General features: G+C 40.6%; 2 protein-coding genes across 7 annotated transcripts in view; one reads left to right on the plus strand and one right to left on the minus strand.

Annotated features, from left to right (window-relative positions):
• Nucleotides 1–253: 253 nt before the first annotated feature.
• map3k19 (mitogen-activated protein kinase kinase kinase 19) lies at nt 254–15,084 on the minus strand. 2 transcript variants are annotated; one of them, XM_067516028.1, is made up of 17 exons: nt 14,925–15,084; nt 14,053–14,285; nt 12,862–13,056; nt 12,054–12,214; nt 10,575–10,690; nt 8,950–9,092; nt 7,940–8,000; nt 7,098–7,185; nt 6,244–6,366; nt 5,615–5,769; nt 5,435–5,469; nt 3,020–5,350; nt 2,262–2,366; nt 1,791–2,029; nt 1,403–1,655; nt 1,072–1,280; nt 254–894 (listed from the first exon to the last, which is right to left on the minus strand). In XM_067516028.1, exons 2-17 carry the CDS (start codon nt 14,260–14,262, stop codon nt 762–764), a joined length of 4,557 nt encoding a protein of 1,518 aa, XP_067372129.1. In that variant the 5' UTR covers nt 14,263–14,285; nt 14,925–15,084; the 3' UTR covers nt 254–761. The 2 variants fall into 2 exon arrangements, with proteins under 2 accessions (XP_067372129.1, XP_067372128.1); XM_067516027.1 differs by having other exon boundaries at nt 6,244–6,369.
• A 2,856-nt stretch (nt 15,085–17,940) lies between these two features.
• Nucleotides 17,941–19,631, plus strand: part of ramp1 (receptor activity modifying protein 1) — a 59,419-nt gene continuing 57,728 nt past the window's right edge. For 4 of the 5 annotated variants that reach the window (XR_010915230.1, XR_010915232.1, XR_010915231.1 and 1 more), the window contains exon 1: nt 17,941–18,446. Coding sequence is in view for 2 of the 5 variants with exons in the window: in XM_067516909.1 (XP_067373010.1) it covers nt 18,389–18,446 (58 nt within the window). In the remaining 3 variants the exon portion in view is untranslated. The remainder of the gene's footprint in view (nt 18,447–19,631) is intronic. The other variant, XM_067516910.1, reaches the window with a different exon arrangement.

Consider the following 19,631-nt stretch of genomic DNA (forward strand, 5'->3'; position numbering starts at 1 on the left):
CATCCAATTGATGGAATTTACATTTACAGTCATGTACCTGTCCAAACACGTCTTTGATCAGTATCATTCATTAAACACTCAGTTGTTTTAGAATTTTGACATACCTCAGTTCACTCTGTTTTTGACTGGCTACTCATCTATTTTAACGTGTGCATGAAGCTGGATTGTTTGTACCCTCATTAGGTCTTTAACCGTTGGGCACATTCAACAGTTATGGACAAATAAGCCTGAGCCACTTTTTTTTTTTTCTTCATCCTTTTTTAAATATTTGAATAATATAAATAAACCTCTTAAGTTACCACTACCCTGCAACAGTACAAATTCTGATTGTTGCTGTTTTATTACACGTACAAGTAAGCTATATCTCAATAAAAGTTTTCCATATGAATGTTGGGAGGACACCTAAACAGTAATGTTTTATCTTCAGCATATGCTGACTGATTCCTCAAGAACTCTTGAAGAAAGCTAACTTAGAATGTTAATGTAAGACCATACAGGACTGTGTGGTCACACAGTATAAATGCAAAGTTATTATGTTAATGATTGGCACATTTGTAAGAAATATCTAAAGTCTGTAGCAAAAATCTGGCATATGACTTCACATTTTATAGTTTCTATTAACATGAAATGTAAGTGCTTCTCATGCAGTTCATTTGAACTTTACTATTTATTTGCCCTTGATATGCTTTTAACTGTAGTGTCTAGAAAAATCTGGTACACGTGCCTCACTTTTTTTTTTTTTTTTTTAGTTTAACTTATTGTTAATTACACAATCCCTCTGGGTGACTACAACAGTTATTTTTCTGTGTTTCCCAAGAATTCACCACGGTCTCATTTTGGGGGATGAATGAATGCTTCAGCAGCTGCTCTGCAGATGGCCGCAGTCTCTGGTCACTGGAGTTGAGAGATTTAAAAAAAAAAAAAAAAAAAAGAATTACGCAACTTACTCACAAATCTGGATATAAATAGAAAAAATATGCACACTGGTTTTGAGTATCTTTTTAGCTTATTTAATCAGATACTTATTCATGCTATTCATTAAACAAGTGAATGGAGGACAACAGAGTTCACCTTGTCAAGCAGACTTTTACAAAATCTTTGGCGTTATCCGAGAACCAGTCCGGCAAGGAGGGCATCGCCCCTCTCCGAGCTCCAATGTAGAACATGGCAGCCAACTTATCCATGTGTGCTAGTGGTGGTTTCCCAGTGGCCATCTCAAACACTGTACAACCTATGCTCCATATATCTGACTTCCTGCCATATCCTGTCTCGCTGATAACCTAAGAGATGGAGAAGTTGACTCGGGTCAGAAGAGACTGAAAGAACACACCAAAATCAACCAGAAAAAAAAACTTAATTTACAAGGATGATTATCATATAAAGAAGACAGTAATGAATGTACCTCTGGTGCCATCCAATAAGGTGTGCCATGGACAGACTTAAGCAGGTCTCGGCTGTTGCTACCACTGTGGTTCAGGTAACTGATACGACGAGCGCAGCCAAAGTCTATGAGCTTGATGACACCAGTGGGCATCAGCATAAGATTGTTTCCCTTTAAGTCGCGATGAATCACCCTGTTCACATGAAGGTAGTCCACCCCTTTCAGGATCTGAAGAGTGTAAAGAGCCAGGACTCGCTCTGGCAAAGGCCCAAACCTGGTGCGGGCAACAAGAACAATAAGTATTGAAGGTGTTGGCAAAGACTAATTATTGCAAAGCCCTGAGTCAATATTAAGACATTTCAACAGATACTTTTCGGTTAGTTGGTGAACTATTCAAAATGAAACCAACCTGTGAAGGATACTAGCGATGGACCCTCCTGGGATGTACTCCATGAAGATGGAAACCACATGCTGATAAAGCGAGGTCCCCAGGAAGCCCACAATGTGGGTGTGTCTAAGCGTTTTAAGCAGCTCCACTTCTCCCTGCAGACGATCATACTCCCTCTTTGCAGCGTCAGGGTCAAAGGTGTCCAGGCTCACCTGCTTCACAGCTATCAGCTGGCCCTGGCTGGTCAAGCCACAGTACACCTGATAATAGGGCAGCTGAGTTAGAGTCAGCTTTAGTACATGGTTGCATAAATAGCTCACACATTTGCATGGTAGAACTAATATTAAAAGGAATTTTAGTGTACAGTATGTAAAGCCTCAAAAAAAAAAAAATTCAAATAGTGGGGTTTGGGACAGTTGTCAGACCTTCAGAGGATACAAGAAAATTATATAATGAGATTTTCCCCTACTTTTTCTAAACTGGCATACTTACTGTACCATAGGCCCCTCTGCCAAGTATTTCACCCTTTGTCCATGTTATAGTTTCATCGACGACCAAATCAGAGCCAACCTGACCAGCACTGTTGGTTAATTTAACCTACAATGAAATATAAGGAATGTACATTAGCATGATATCATGAATGTAAACATCAATTTTCTGGGCTGTGGGACAGTTTTCCAAACACACTTTCCTTGGATTCTAAATTCATCACGGTGTCCTGTCAACAGACGTCTCTTTAAGCACGGAGAGCATATTTGGGCCCCATTAGAATTTGTAAAGCAAGTGGCCATTAGGTGAAATTGACTAAAGGGGTAATAAACGGAGCTGTATCCAGTAAGTGTGTTGCTTCCATGGTCTATAACATTGACCCGCTGTGGTGCATCAAACCATAATCAGCCCACCACTGCCCCCTGATGGGAGGTTGTGTAGACTGTAACTCCAGTCTACACAGAGAGACATACACAGACAGAAGAGCAATTTAGAGTCACCAGTTAACCTAACATTCATGTGTTTGGACTTTGGGAGGAAACCGGAGTACCCAGAGAAAACCCATGCAAACATGGGGAGAACATGCAAACTCCACACAGAAAGGCCGCAGCTGGCCAGGGATTCGAACCACTCAACCATCATGCTGCCGTGCAGATTTCCAAATTTCTCTTTATCATGGCCAAATTATGTTGTCACAATATTTATTTTTTTAGAAATACAATTGGATTTCTTCTAATCATAACTTAACAAAAAAAGTTTACCTCACAAAACATTTCTCTTCCTGATACAGCATCTTCTACTGTGTTCGATTCCTTTTCGTCCGGTTCCAGATTATCAGGACATGGGCCTATGGTGGTAACATCTCTTTCATCCAGTGAGATCAGTTCCTCAGCCAGACATTGCAGCAGGTCATCAGTGAGTGGCCCATCTCCCACATCATCCAGAAACCTCTGATACACTGGTGACATAATGGTTTGGCTGCTGCTGCTGCTGCTAGAAGATGTCCATGTGTTGATCTTTAGCGGTTGGGGGCTTAGAGGTAGCACAGGATCAGAATGTGGTCTATTTGATGAATTCCCAATTGTTTCCTGCATATTTTCATGCATGTGAATATTATCTTCAGCATGAGATGAACCTGTTGGTTTAGTCAGTGTTGTATCAACAGATTTTAAAGTTTCAGTTCCATATCTAGAAAGAGCCTCTTCTATGGTGGGCAACATATGATCTTCAATCTTTTTTTGAGCTTTATTTTGACACATGTCATCAGACAGATCTAATTTAGTGTCTGGTTGTGGAAAATTATCCACTTTACATGTCCCCTTCTTTGATATACGTATGAGGTGAGGTTTTGCCCTTGGAGACACATGTTTTGCTCGGGTTTTGGCTGAAACAACCACAGTCTCCCCCGGGCATCTCCTCAGCTTACACTGAGGTTGTTTCAAGGGCCTGTGTTTGACTTTAAGGGACCGTTGTGTGTTCCTAGACACAGACTGCACTTGTCTGCCTGTTTTCTCGCAGGTGCTAGAAACCCTTAGGTTATCATAGACAGGGCCAGCAAACATCTCATAGATGGCTGGTCCTTCATCTCCAGTCTGTATCTGCTGAAACATGTCTTTGTAGGAGAGGACGTCCACAGCAGATTTGGACCGCGGCGTCCCAGCTATAGTATTTTTTTTCAAATCCTGGGCGCTCTTCAGCTCCCTCAACGGTGTGTGCTGATAAGCTTTGCTACTGTGAAATTTCTCAGGATTTTCTCTTTTGCTCTGTGGAAGATCAACAATCTTCCTTCTCGGCGATGAAATGCCAGCGTTACAATGAGCATCTTTAACAGATTTAAACTTTGATTTGACTTTAGTTGCACTGGCTGTTCCACTAATTAATATGTCAGGGCTTTTCCTGCATTTATCTTTGACTTGTGTAGAAAGGGAATATTTCACACTGCTTTTGGACCTGTTCCGACTTCTAGTGCTTCTGTCTTTGTGTGTTAGTACATTAAATGACTGATTAGTTTGAAAGTTTGCTCCTAGTTCATAATTCTTACTGGTTATTCTCCCCTTGTTTCGAACTGGCTTTAAGGCTTTCACCATCTTCTCAGCTTTCCTTGGATCCACGTCAGACAGTGGAAGGTTTAGAGCAGGTTTAGAAAGGTTTGGAGTAAACAGCTGAGTTTTCCCCATAGCACTGTTGGTTTTTAACTTTGCATCTTCAGCTTTACCAATGATTTGTTTATGTAGCTGGTTGTCTTCATCACAGGGATCCTTCAGGTCCTCTTCTGTCTGTTTTAAATAGTGCAATTCAAGTCTGTAACTCTCTTTAGAGCATGCAATAGCTTCATGGTGGACATCTTTGATATGAAATGGATTTTCATGGCTAATCTCAGTGTGTGGTCCTGTTGTGCACTCCCCATTGTTATTTTTATCTTTAGACTCTGATGTGACTGGCATATCATTGTTCACAGAGTCTTTAGTATGATTCATGGTGTCATCTTGTTTTGGATTTTTACATTTTATAAGGGGAATATTGTCAGCAGGCACTTTTGTATAGTGCATATTTTTGGCTTTGCCTTCACTGGGATAGTTTATATCATTTTCAGTAAGAAGATCACTTGCATGATCGATAGGCTTTGCATCTGGACTATGTAGTGATCTGTGGATTGGTGGAATATGTCCAATCGTTGTCTGAACTTTAAAATGCAGCTTTGTCTCCTTGACAAAATCAGCATTGGTGGAGCTCATGTCTTTCGAATGCTGCAGTAACCTGTCTCCAGCAAACTTAATATTGCTAGGTTCCAAAGCTTTCTCCTCTATATCTCTCACATCTTCTTCATCTTCATCTTCCAAGTCAATGGAACTCTGACAGCTGCTGCTGGACCCGCTCTCCTCGCTGCCACCTTTAGCAGTCAGAGAGCCAGTGTGTGAGCTGCCCCGGGAGACCTCTCTCCTCAGCTGGGTCATAGAAGAGAGGGGGCTTCGACTGATGGGCTTTAAGGGGACATGGTGCTTTAGTGCCAGTGGAGCTGCATCATCTCTGGGACTCCTGTCCAGTGGTGCCAAAAGCTTGGGTGTTCTAGGATGCAGAGCTGACGAGGAACCCTGGCAGACAGACATATGGATAAAAAGACTAATAGAGAAATAGGTGATGTTAATGATGATGATGACAGTAAAGGTCAAACTCACCTTACGGTCATTTGCAGTATTGTGAGAACCAAGTCCTGTGGACAAGATGAGATTATAAGAACTATGCACCAATCATCAGCGAGCCAAAATAAGGGTGAAAAAAATGTATTTCTAAACTACGAGGGAGAGCTGCATTATCTAATTTGTATCATTGTATCATTGAGTTGTACATGTACGTACGGGTCTGAATGTGTGCCCTGGCCTGCATCACAGAGTTTGAAGACAGTAGTGGTTCTGTGATGCTGGGAGCTGATTGGCTGAGCTGCTTGGGCTCAGCTACAGACAGCAGGACAGGGAGGGATCGGGATGCAGAAACCACACTTCTTTTTCTCTGCCTGTGAGGGAGGTAATCAAGGTTTAAGGTGTATTGTGTTTTCTGAAGTCATAACACTTTTACATCATGCTCCAATTACCATGATACAATAGGATTGGAGGAGTGGGGGTTGGGAGCCTTGCCAGGGGAAAATGTGTGCAGAGGGAGTTAAAGTGTAACCAAATGCTAAGCCTTGAAGCCTGACATCTTAGCTCATGTCCACAGATTGTGGTTTACAGTTAGACATCTATGTCATCATTTTAATTGATCACAAAATAAATAAATAAAAAAAAATGGTATGAGAGCTAGAATGTCAACTACTCTAGGTGGGTAATAGGTCAAATGTTTAAAAACAAAAAGTCAATTTCAGCTGATTTCATTCAGTTTAATTTCCACCAACCTGGTGATGACTATGTTAAAGCAATAACCTACTGATTGTTTTTTTTTTTCAAGTAATGCCAAATGCCTAAATAATGAGAGTAGCTACCACATCTACCTTTGTTTAGGGGGTACTGGCAGGCTTGGGGTCCTTGGACTCAGCAAGCCAAATGAGGGAACAGGACCTTCTTGGCTCCAACGTCTGCTGTTGTCAGCCATGCTTGGCAGAGAAAAATCTCTTCTGCTAAAGATAAACAAGGAGAACGCAGAAGAGTTATAATATTGCCTTAGAGGAAGGGAGAATACACACATTTAAGGTGGAAATGCTTATTAACTATAATATAATAAGATGAAAATTGCAAACTACCATTGAGTTTTATTTCCTGGCTTAAGTGAACATGATGCCAAATGCCTCATTTCCTTCCCATCACTCTCTGTTTCTGGATTTTGATGCTATGAAATTAGAGACCTGCTCAAAGACCTTTATTCTCCTTGGAGAGCTTGGCCTTGATTCAGCGCTGAGAGCTCCACATAAAAGACAATGGGCTGATTCACCAAAAGCCCTCTCTCCCCCTGTCTCTAACCTGTTTGTGTAGAACAGGTTGTCCTCTGGACACAGAGACAGGTGCTTGCGTACAGGTTGGTGAGTGTAACCGGAGAGGCCACTATTCTACTGTTGGTGTAAAAAGCAAAAACGTGAATGTTGGCCAGCCTGGGGAAAGTGTGTACTGTGTTTACAAGTGACAGTGTGTTTGGGGGGTGGAGTGTTAAATGTAACTGTACTGTAACTGTAAATGTATTAACAGATGTTGATCTGATCACCTGTGTCAGCACTGTCCAGCTTGATGCCATCAGTTTGTACATTATTGTTTCCTTTAAGCTAATTCAAAAGGATTGTGCAGGAGATGTGTTTAAGCGCGTGTGTGTGTGTGTGTGATAGAGAGAGAGAGACAGAGAGTTTACTCAGCCCACCTGCTTCCTCTCTCTGCATCCTGATAGGCTTCCCTGATGTCTCTCAGTGTTTCCATGGCATTTTGGAAATAGAGGGGGATCCCCTTATCTGTCCCAGACACACACACACACACACACACACACACACACACACACACACACACACACACACACACACACACACACACACACACACACACACACACACAGTTACACCCTCTGACCCTAAGGCCAATTTGTTCTCTTAGTGTCCACAGACTAAGGAACAATGTTACTCGGAACTTTATCATCTGTGACAGTTGACTGGCTGCTCACATAGAATATACTGGACAAACATTGTTCCTCAAATTTCCACTCAGCATAGAGAAAAACAACAGCATTACCTGTTTCTGAGCCTGCTAGTCCATTCTCCTCCCATTTTGAAATCACGTTTAAAAAGGTGAATGAGGTATTTCCTCTCTGTTTATTTCTTCATTTATCTACACTAGTAGAGAGTAAGAACCATGTTGTTGTGGCTGAGGACGAAGCTGGACAAGCAGGTCTCCCAGCTGAGAGGTTGTATTGTGAGCAAGACACCTCCCACCAACGCACGCCTCCCTCACTTGCTCTCCCTTTCCTAGGTGCTTTTCAACTGACAGCCTGTTTGGGATGCTGACCATTTGTGACTTTAAAATGCTAGACAATTTTTGATCTGTTTAAAATCGGTAAATCCAAATATGTCACATTATGTTTTAGGTTGATTAATTGTCTTCTAGGACAATTGTTCTTCCACAAGCTTGCAATGAGAAAACAATCACCCCAATACATTTGGAGTCCACACTTTAGTCCACTAAAACCACAGGACTCATTGGACAAGCTCTTACCCTGACTGAGACCTTTATGATGGTGAGATGCAGGAGGGCAACCTGGAGACTCAAGCATTTCCTGGAAAGAAGAGTCATTCATTAATTACAGTTCGCTATTTCAATTTGGAAAAAATAATGTCATTATTTCATTTTGTCTGGATGTAATTTTGATTTTCAGGCACCTCATTTATTTAATAAAAGCTTCAAGTCCAGATTTCAAAGCAAGCAGATCACAAATACCGAGCACAACTACCAAACCACACAGCCACACATCTGACAATAGAATAGTTAGATTTCACTGATATTGGTCGCTAGTCACATGATGGAGCTTTTGTACATCTACAGAAGCAAAGCTTTAGATATACTTGTTGATATTTATTCTAAGGTATCCAGTACTTGGTAGTAGTTTTACCACTGTGAGTGTAGACATACATTTGGGATGCACAGTATGCTGTAGCTTTTTCCCATTAAGCAGCTGCTCTTTCCCTCCTGCTAACCAGCTGCCCTGCTTGTCTGATCCTTCCACATACAAAAGTGTGGCAAGTAAGTGTCAGCTATACAGCACATCCCTCCTCCACACACACACACACACACACACACACACACACACACACTGTAGTCTCCACACATTTATCTAAACAGCAAGTTACTACAGTCGCAGTGTCTTCTGGGTAAACAGTCTGCTGGTGTGTGTCTAAAGTGGTGTAGTCTGTGGATGAAAGGTACAATTTGGTTCAACAAAATTCAAAATTAGTGTTCAATATTCAGTTTTAAACTAAATTGTGTATTTAACAAATAAACACATACGACAGTTATCATTAATTTCTATGTCAGACAACCCAGATTTTGCACTTGTTTCCATTAATGACAAATCACAAGGGTTGTGTTAGTGCTACATTAGTCATCGTTGTACAATATCAAATTTGGAGATTTTCATTAATGACGAAACCTCGTCAAAGCTCCATAAATAATAACAAATGCTTTCACATCGTGATGTGACATTTTTCAGCCCCAGTGTGTTTGTATACCAGGAAGTCGCATTGATGGGTTGGCGTTTGCACGGTGGAGGGTCCCGTCAGCTGATTAGGATAAAGGGTCTTAATGTCCAACTCCATGTCCAAATCTCCAAACGAGACCAAATCCTGGTACGAATATGTGTTGAGGGCTAGGGCTGAAACAGGTGCAGGATGTGCAGAAAAACAAAACAGATTTGATACATATCTGACATGTAATGTCACTTCATAAGAAGAGCAGGATACAAATTTAACAAAACTCCAAACTCACATTTGGGTCCATAGAGTCCACAACCCGGCACAATATGCTGTTTACACAAGGTGGGGTATTAGAGGCAGTAATACCACACTGAAAACCACTTATTTTACCTTTGTCTGATTTTTTCCATACATTTCTATTTATTTCTAGTCTCTGTGTCACCTTGTATCTGTATCACCATCCTGGATGCAAATGTGCACAAACAAGCCTTTCATATACCCCTCCCACATAAGTGCAGGCTTTGAGTGCAGTTGCAGGGGTTTACTCTGAAAAACAGGATTATGAATGAGCTTTGCTATGCTGTTTGTAATGACCGAGAAATAAAATGTGTGCTCCTGCATATCAATGAATAGGAGCAAGTATTTCAAAGTGTGTGTTTTTGCATTAAACACAAAGTTACATGAGTAACTCAACAGTGAATCAGTAACCAGAATGAGGCTGCTTATCTTAAGCGACACTCTTTTGACATCCCCCTCATTTGTAATGAGCAAGCAATGATACAAAAATATTCCATTCTCTTTCTGAGTTTCAATCTTTTTGTTTTGTCGCTTTTTCCATGTTATTCTGTTTGGAAGTATGACCTTAAAAATGTTTCTGCACAATACTAATGAGATTATAATAATTACTTTTGAAAGAAACAGCAGAATGTTTAAGTAACGTAATCCCTATTTTCCCAAAGCAGATCATGTGCACTACTGGAATCCAGATTAGAATTTTCCCACAGCTTTAAAGCAACTTACAACTAGAAAGTTGTACATATACAGTACACATAGCAGACATGAAGCGGCATTAGCCTTCATTTGCACTTATGGTTTTGATCAACTCATTTGTTCACTTTCCTTTTTGTTTTGTTTTAGTTTAGGTCTCCAGCAAATTCTAACGAAGATCTGTCCCCTAAGCTGAATAGCTGAGTGGCATTTAGCTGAGTAGCTAAATGCCACAGTTTGTTCAGCAGCTGGTCAGTAACCTTTGTGGAGAGTAGGTCAGGGTTGGTTGGCATACTGTCAGGTTACCAGAGCATTTTTGCTGAAATCAAAGGCCTGTCATAGCTGAAAAAACCAGTGATTAAAAAAAAAACTCCAAAGCTGACAAATTAGCACCGTGGGTTGCCTTGTCCTGGTCCCCTCTGTAAGTCTGCCTATGCCTATATTCATATTAACCATTGGTAACCATTGGTAACAGTGAGGAGTGCAGCTTTAAATTAAGAATAATGCTAATTTGCAAACTCACTTTCCAGAACAGATGTGTTGGTGTAAACACTGTGTTATTGAAGAAATAATTCAAACAATCAAATACTTTTTGGAAAATTGGGAAAGCTGTATCCTCTAGGAATGTCTGAGTTGTTGTCTTTTGTCTGGGGGACACTGAAGTGGGTGTGTACCTGTGCAATGTAGGGCCTCAACCATCATATGAATGATCTCGTCCTTCAATGTGCTGTCGATCTTTGAAGCATAGAGGAGCCCAGAGCGGCCACGGTGGTCTTGTATCTGCAGATCACTTACAAAAACAGAACACGTGTAAGTGGTGTGTTTATAGGTTTGTTTGTTTTTGATATGTTAAATATAATGGTAATATGTCTTATTTGAACGCAAATATATTGAAGGCCACCTCAGTCACTAAGGGCCACTAAGTACATTTGGATGACTTATTTCCTTTAGTTATTTTGCAAAAGGACTAATAAACTGACAGCTATGCAAGTGCTAAAGGGGAGAATCAAAGAATGCATCTACACCCAGTCAAGTGGGTTTTAAAACAGTCAGGTGCCCACATGCAGACCAAAACACGTTTACTTCCTGTAATCGTTCATCCTGTTACTAGCTGCCTATAAAAGATCCCTCCAAAAGATTCTTCCTTTGTAAGTGATCGAGTCCTGCATCTGTGCAAAAAAGTATTAAAATGTTTATTTGAAGACAAAAGGCCTTAACCTTCAAAGTGTATCACATTAAGTGGGTATCTATTAACATTGCAGTGTTTTTTATTCCACTCCAACTCATCAGGGAAACGCAAAGAGATCTGATAAAAAAACTGGAAACAATTTGGGAGATATTCACTTGATTTAATAATCTCAGATGGTTTCAGTAAGTGAGACCTTTGTCAGTGTTTATATAGACAACTGATGGATGTTTTAAGATTCAAAAAACACGATGGATGGATGGATTTCATTTTTCTCTTTTCACCAGCTTCAATTTCTGTTCTGGAGTTTTCATTTTTTAGCTCCTGTCCCCCCACTTCCTGTCCTCTAGTGATTTCTGCCACTTCACCACTCATCAACTCTTCACCTGTTCCCCTGCCTACTTAAACTCAGCTCTCCCCATAGTTCCCTTCCAGATCCCTGTCATTTCTCCTTGTTGTTTGCCCAGTTCCTGATTCTGCCTGATTCTATTTCATGGACTCTTACCTGAGTATTTGGTTTGTTTCTCATTCTGTCTCCTAGTCGTTTTCTGTGTGCACTTTTTTTAGTCTACAGACTCTGTTCTTAGTCCTTTTTGGTATGTGTGCATTTCTGGTTAGTTGTTAACTCCTGTTTCTGGAATTTCTTTCTTGCATAGACCTTTTGGTTTATAGTTTGTATCTGCCCCTAGTTGCTTTCTGTAGTGTGTATTTTGTTTCCTGATTCCCTCTGTCTGGTGCTAGTTTTCTTTTTTCTCTACTTTATATTTTTATGTTAATGTTTGAATTGTTCAGTTCTCATAGTATACCTACGTCATCGTTTCAGTTCTTGTTAGCCTGCGCACTCCTTCCTTGGTTGATTAGCGTCATCCTCAATAATTTCCTTTATGTTTTGTTCTCTTGTTCGGATTTGTAATTTGCATGGGGTTTGCATTTATTTGTCTGACTTCATCTGCATGTGTTTTCTTACGCTGAGAGGCCTAGCAGTTCCTTGACAACTTCCACAGGTCTGTGTTCCCATGGCAACTGTTGGGCTATATCCTCAAACAGGTCAATGTCCCTGACAGCGAGCATCACAGGTGTCACACCATCACTGTTGGGAGCGTTCACATCAAGCCCGTCTGTCTGAGCCTGAAACACATGCACGCGCACACACTATGACTAGTTCAGAGCACACTGTGGAGCAAGAAGACTACATGGCATAAATGTAATCAATTTGGAAATTTCTAACACAATTTCAGAAACGTTTTTAAAAATTAACATTGAAAAAATAAATAAAGCTCTACATTGGTTGTTGTTGTTATTCATAACAACATGCATACATGTACTGTAAGTATTTATTAGCTCTTCTTAAATCCTCTGAAAATTAATTTGGGACACATAAATTCATAAAAAGTCACATGTTATTCAAACAGTGCTGGCTATTTAGACACACTGTTAGAAAAGCACCTGCAGTATCATATTTCCAGTTACACAAGTCACACAAGGACGCGCTAAGATTGGCCGACCTGTTTTTGGGGCCTAGACTGATTCTGGCTCAGGAATATCTTTTTCATATCTGAACAACCACCTCAGGAACTTTGCTAGTTATTGATATTATAGTAATTATATTACATAATTAAATACTTGTTTTCTGCTGTTTTTAGAGGTTTTTAAATAATTTCAGTCAGGGATCCGAATAAAACTACCCATCCATTTCACCCAGATGCGTGTTTGCTCATCTGGGAAATCGAGTAACACTTGAGTGGGAGTGTTTTGTGTGTTTGTGGGAGCTTTACCAGCAGGTGCTGCAGGGAGTGCAAGTCTCCCTGCCAGGAAGCCTGCAGCAGCTGTGTCTGGGGAGGCAGATGAGGCCTTGACATCCAACTCAACATTTTTCCCCTGAGCTCAGGGCAGCTTATGTGGAGCGCTGTTTGCTGGCTACCGTCACACAAGGTCAGATCCGCTCCGCTCTGCAGCAGCCCCTGCACCACCTTTCAACAACATCGCAATGTTTGAGCTTGTGAGTGTGCCAGATTTTGGTAAACATCTCAATATTCTGCTAATATGCACTGTGATGTATTTGAGGAGTCTCCCCTGTGAACCTCTGCATTACTGGTAAGTCATGTGCTTGTTTTCAACACGGCTCCCCAGGGGAGTTGCATTAAAACTAAGATCTGGGTCATGTGGATCTCACATGAACATAAACACATTATTGCTGTTTGGCAAGATGAATAAATCCTGTACAAAAGAATAATACTTTATTGATCCTTTGCAGTAAAATTGCTTTATTACAGTGGCCGACTAGAAACAAGGAAAGGGAAAAAAATAGCATGACATTTGTTCAAATGAGCAATGTAACGTGCAATGTGCAATTTTTATTGTATATTAAAAATTCTGATCGCCGCTGGCAGGAAGGACTAACTGCTACGTTCTAGTCCTGCATTGTGGTGGAATGTGGCTGAAAGTGTTGCCGAAACACCTCCAGATCATGCAGTGGGTGACAATCATTGCTCAGTATACAGTTCCATGTCCTGGGCATCCTCACACCAGCTGCCTGCTGAGCGCAGTCCACCTCAGCCCCAGTGGTGAACCCCCCCTCCCCCAGCACAGCACACCAAAGAACAGTACACCGGCAGCTACAGACTGATAAAAAGTGCACAGCAGAGGTCTGCAGATATTAAAGGATTTAAGCCTTCTCAGAAATGAAAGTCTACCCTTCCTGTACGCTGCCTACAAGTGGCTGGTCCAGTAATGCAGAAGAATCATTCTGTCCTCCCACCCCTACACCCACCCTTTGACAAACATACCTACCTGTAGGATTTTCTAGTAAAATGCTTGATCTGCTAAGTCAAATGGTTAGATTATATATTTCAATATGATGCAACACCAAACATCCCCATGTCAAATTATCTCTGTTACACGCACAGGCACACACACACACACACACACACACACACACACACACACACACACACACAGTCACCTACCTCAGTCATGCCCTTACGACAGGCAGTTATGAGAGGTGTGTACCCTTGCTCCTCCTTATCCTTAGTGTCAGAGGACTCCAGCTCCTCCTGGCCTTCGTCTTCCTGTGCAAGGTTCACAACAGAAACCTCTACAATTTCTTCCTCCTGCTCACTTTTCAGCATCCCATCAACACCCTGCCACAGCTTCTCTGTCTTCTCACTTCTCTCCATAGTTCACAGGTCTCCTGTCAGTTCTGTGTGAATCAAGTCCAAAGAAAGTTCAGGGTCTGAGCTATGAGTCACATTAGGCTTTTTTTGTGGCAGGGGAATAACACTAAGAAGATTATTGCAACCCCTGAAATGACATATCTGAGGTCCTTCAGCTGATTGTCTTCAGTAGTCTGTTTGGGTCTTCAAGACATGATATTATCACTTTGATGTGAGTCTTTAATCAACCATTTCTCCCTGCAGAGGCACCACAGAGGGCATAATAGGAATTATTGTCTGACATTATTACTGCTGGTGAGCCACCTACATCATTATGTATTAAATGAGCACATCCACTAATGACAATTCACATGCATAAGTGAACAGCAAACGCACTTGTTTGTGTGCAGCATGCGAGTGCCATGGAAAATATTCTTAGAGGGCTGAACTCCCTCTGGTTTAATGTTTGACAACTCTAACAGAGCAACAGCCATGATGGCTGTGATATCTGGAATATGAACATCTTAACAGCAGTATCATTTAAAAAGTGCACTTTAGAAGATGCAGAGGACAATTTGATCATTGCTATTACTGTTACTCCTCAGTGCTGATTGTCAGTAGCTCTAATGTAAGGCTAACTACCATAAATTGCAAACCCATGTTGAAATTAATGCATGATTACTTACTGCGGTGATGTCATTTCATTTGTTTCGTTGCCATTCTTCACATTCTTTGCCGAATTAATCCGATTATGTCTTATGTGACCTTCTGTGGACATTTGACAAACAAGCCTTTGATCCTTTGTAACAGACTCTCCACTCTAGTTTTTCAACTCCTTTCTTCTTGTTTTCCTCGCACGCCTCCTGCTGTACGTTTACACTTAGTTGCCTTGGAGACAGTCAGAAAGACAGACAAGCAAAGTTCGGGCAAGCAGGGGTTTTAAATGTCATGTTGTGAGTTGCCTGAAACATTAAGACAAAGTGAAACCTGAAAGATTGATGTTTTGCCAACTTTTTCCTCAATATCATTATGTCAGACATGAAGGGAATTTGATGGACTTTGGCTTAAAGAACAATACTAATTATGGTAATTATGGCAAAATTGTCACTAGTCACAGAGCCTCTGAGCTCTGTGGCTTAAACAGACTTGAATTTCACATAGTACCTATGATCACAGAGGAGAGTGATGTGATTTAACGCCAGATAAAAAAAAAAAAATAGTTTAGTGTCCTTTTCTTGCCCGACTGCCTTTTATCATGTGTATACATACTGAAATCTGATTACGAACCTGGTTTTCTTGTTGAAAGTGGAAGAGGTTTCATAGTTTTTGATGAGAAATTACCTGGGAAAATAAAGATTCCTTATTTACTTTCACCAATTAAAGAAACCAGGAGAAAAGCTACCTGTAACATGTATGATTACATATGGAAAAAGCGGGAAATAACCTATTATTATTATGCTTTTATATGGCCCAATATTAGGTCTAGAGAACAATCTTTAAGGTTGGAGAAGCTTTGTTGTCATTTAACAAAAACCAGTCCTCTATGCTTGGGAGTCAACGTTTTGTCTGCTGCTCCGACCACCTCATCTCTTTTGTAGCTCAGTAACGTCATCACCTGGCTTCATCCTTTGTTCTTCATGTGTGAAGCTTAGAGCTGGAGAAATTCTCATCTACTGGGAGATGATTTGACAGGCTGACTTTCCATTCAGCTACTGTTTTTGTTGTCTGAGTTTCATCTGTGCTTCTGAAGTGACGCCATATAGTCACAGAAAGGTATGTGGCAGCAAAGACCATAAACAAAGGTTTCGCTTAAATAATTTCTAGCAACCCACAAAGATGAGTCATCTTTAGGCATTTTGATACAAAAGTGTGTGTCATTTCACACTGAATTCAATGGGAACAGCAGCAAGACAGGCCCCTTTTGTCCCCCCTTTTATACTTCAAAAGGCAGAAAAAATTCTGTTTCCAGCTAAATTAATCTTTGAACGAAAGGTTTTAAAAAAAAAATTTAATTGCTAAAAAGTTTTAACCAAGCTAAGTGTGAAGTCTTTACTGCTCGCACCTGCCTAGATGACTCCTATGATCATGCACAGACTGAGACAGAATAAAGTTCCTGACACATGCTTTAATTCATTATCAAGGGACAATGAAACAGCACAATGGATTGTACAGTCACAATATTATGAAAATACATGGGCAATGTGGTTTGAAATATATGCTGCTCCCTCGTTTGTAGCGTGAACTCTACAGTGATCGACGGCTTTCGACTTGTCTCTTCAGGGGTCACCACGGCGGTACATATTTTCTGCACGCTGATTTGGCATGAGTTTTTCCAGGTTCCTGCCGCGACCCTTCCATTTTGTCCAGCCTCAGGACTGGCACCAAGGTGGCCTTTGGTGGCTGGATGGGGCGGGATTCAAACCCGTGGGCTTCTGCGTCCTGACCCAGTGTCTCATTAAACTGCAATGCTCCATACTGGGGAAATAAAGGATAATTGCTGGAGCCGTTTAGTTGTTACTCATTTCAACTACTGCTAAAACAACTTTGAACCATGGAAAGATTTGCAGTGTCTCTTTCAAAACATCTCTTTTATTTAGAACCACAAAATATTTCCCTTTGTCTTTGCTTTCTAATACTTGAAAAGGGAGGAAGCACTGAAGCTGCAAACTGTCTACACTGCATTAAATAATTAAACAACTGCATGATAGTGTTGGATCCATATTAAAGAGCATCTAGCATTATGTTTGTTTCTGTTTTCCCCAAGATGTGACTAAAACTTGATTTGACAGAATTGATTGGAAATATTAGAAAGGAGCTCACCTGTGTGTACATGCCTATGAAAAACAATTATCCCCATTTCAAGTTTTTATCTTGTATTGTTTTAAAATGCTGAAAACTTTACAACAGGAAAGAAAACACTCATTCGTGTAAAGAAAGTATTTTTAATTTAACTTAATTAAAATGAAAATATTTGATTGCATAATTTGTCACCCTCCCGAAAATGACTGCTAAATTACCACTGGTGCATCAAAGGTGCATCTGACTTAAAGAGGCTGAACAAAACTTAAAGACGATCTTAATGAATTTAAATTGCTTTGTAGAGATCTGGGACATGAAGGAGGGACTTTCAGTCGACCACTGTCAAAAATTAAACGATTCACTGTGGTTTAACTGCTTCTGTACGTCCAGTCACTGGCGTGAGAGCACTCTGCAGCTCCTCGGTACCACTAGATGGTGATGTTGTACAATTAAGAACAATCCAATGCTGAGCGGGAACACAAATCAACACACACACACACACACACACACACACACACACACACACACACACACACACACACCACACACACACACACACACACACTCTCTACCTGCAAACACATACTCACACTGCAGGAAAACCGTCCTACTTGTTCCCTGGGACAACACCAAACATATGGACGTATACAAAAATAGAACAATCTGCAGTTTGATGTTGGTGGTTCATCTCTGTAATAGTGAATTTATTGCCATTTATCATCAAGTAGCAGCAATGTCGGTTTGAATTCAGTTTAGTTTGTTTATTTGTTTGCTGGTACGTGTCCGATCAACCAATGGTAAAGTAGGCTACCACACGGAGCCCAGAGCCTCCTCCCTCATCCACTCAACCCTACTTCCTCTCATGCTGTGTTTGGGTCAACCCCATGTCCCCTCGCGTATCCACAGCCCTGTCGTCCCCGAGAGAGTCACCGAGCAGTGTTTTAGCTGCACCGGTTCCATCCTGGTGCGTCCCGTTGCGCACAGTTTCCAACACTGGACAAGCGCGCTCCGTATTTATCCAAACCGAGACTTGGAAAGATAGCACCAACTTTATGACTCAATATGTGTCACGTCTAGATGACAGAAGATCAGTGACAGGCAGATTCGGGGGAGTTGAGGTACAGCAGGAACAACAAGGACGAGTCTTTGCTCCCCCACACTCGCGAGCAGTTTGCGCAATGGCACAAAGCGGAGGCTCGTTTTGTGACTGAATTAGCGGACGGCTGCACTACATGGATTTCTTCACCAACTGTCACGTGTGATGTTAACTATTAGCCTTTGAGCTCTTGGAAGTTGTTCTGCCATTTACATCCCAAACTTCGGCCAGTGGATCGTTTTTGACAGCGACAGGATGGGATCGCAGACCGGGGGAGCTCTGCAGAAACAGACGCTCCTGTGGTTCGTTGTAGGTGAGTTTCACACATTGTGGCTGCGGCGGTGTGTGTGTTTGTTTGTTTGTGTATGTGTATGTAAACTATGCCTTCTGCTTGGAGAAAACACAAGACACATTAACAGATGTAATGACAAATGCAACACATGCAGGATATAGTTAAAACAAATGATCAAAGTTTCGGATTCTTATCAAGCTGTATTCGAGTTTAGTAACTTTTCATCACATCCAGATCTAAATACAGGAAAATCAATACAATACAACTCATGTTTTTATTTCAACCCAGACGTACAGGCTGAACTGTGAATGACAATTTGCTTCTCAATAATGTGTTGAAAATTGTATATGTGTGCCCATATAATGAGTTATCTTTTTAGTTAATTAACCAATGAAAATTACCTAAGCAGTTATGATAAGATATTAGACTTATTATGTCGATGCGTGATAAAGTGTAAAGTAAGACATTTCTGTTTAAACTAGAGAAGAAATTATATATTTTTACAGTGGGAGTAGCTTCGTGTGTTGACACACTTTTTTAAAATTCTATTCATCTGCATGAAGGAACATTAGAGTCTTTACATCCAAGAGAAAGTAAACGTACACCAGAATGTGCAGAACAGCAACTGTACAGTTTGAGTCACTTCCTTCTATTAGTTTTATTATAATTATTATAGCTGTATAGTTTTTATCTGTATACACAAACAATAACCAGCTTAGCTTAAATGTAAGATTTCATATTGCCTGTTGAAGTTAATTTTTCTCAAAAGCGGTGGTTACACTTATTGAACATATTGCAGCCACTGTTCCTTATAGTTTTAAAAAGATCAAACTGTTGACTGACAACCAATAATGAAACTGCTGACAGCTATGAGATATAGCAGCTTTCAAAACTGACAGGACAAGAACCAAAACAATGTAATGAATATAAGATTCCAGTTGCTGCTGCTGTATCTGTTGGTTTGGCCTCACTCACAGGACAACTAGAAAAAGCAAAGCATAATTCTACTATTTTTGTTATAATTCTTTTTTCAGAATAATATCTCAACTTCTACATTGACTTGCTTAACTGTAATGTGGGAAATACAAAAAAACGTTACTTAAGAAGAACAGCTACATGCACAGTGGTTGAGGAAAATGTCATATTACATTGTTTTCTGACTGTTATTTCACTGCAATGTCAAATCTTCATCTCTAGGGTAAAGTG

The sequence above is a fragment of the Channa argus genome, chromosome 9 (assembly GCF_033026475.1).
Source record: "Channa argus isolate prfri chromosome 9, Channa argus male v1.0, whole genome shotgun sequence".
Classification (NCBI taxonomy): Eukaryota; Metazoa; Chordata; class Actinopteri; order Anabantiformes; family Channidae; genus Channa; species Channa argus.

What these genes read in the sequence shown, in the direction of transcription:
- map3k19 (XM_067516027.1), bottom strand. Translation starts at nt 14,262, where the DNA reads ATGGAGAGAAGTGAGAAGACAGAGAAGCTGTGGCAGGGTGTTGATGGG. An exon ending in CCCATCAATGCGACTTCCTG is followed by an intron (nt 8,001 to 8,949) that starts GTATACAAACAC and finishes TCTTCTTTCCAG; the next exon opens with GAAATGCTTGAGTCTCCAGG. An exon ending in GATGCAGAGAGAGGAAGCAG is followed by an intron (nt 6,370 to 7,097) that starts GTGGGCTGAGTA and finishes GTTTATCTTTAG; the next exon opens with CAGAAGAGATTTTTCTCTGC.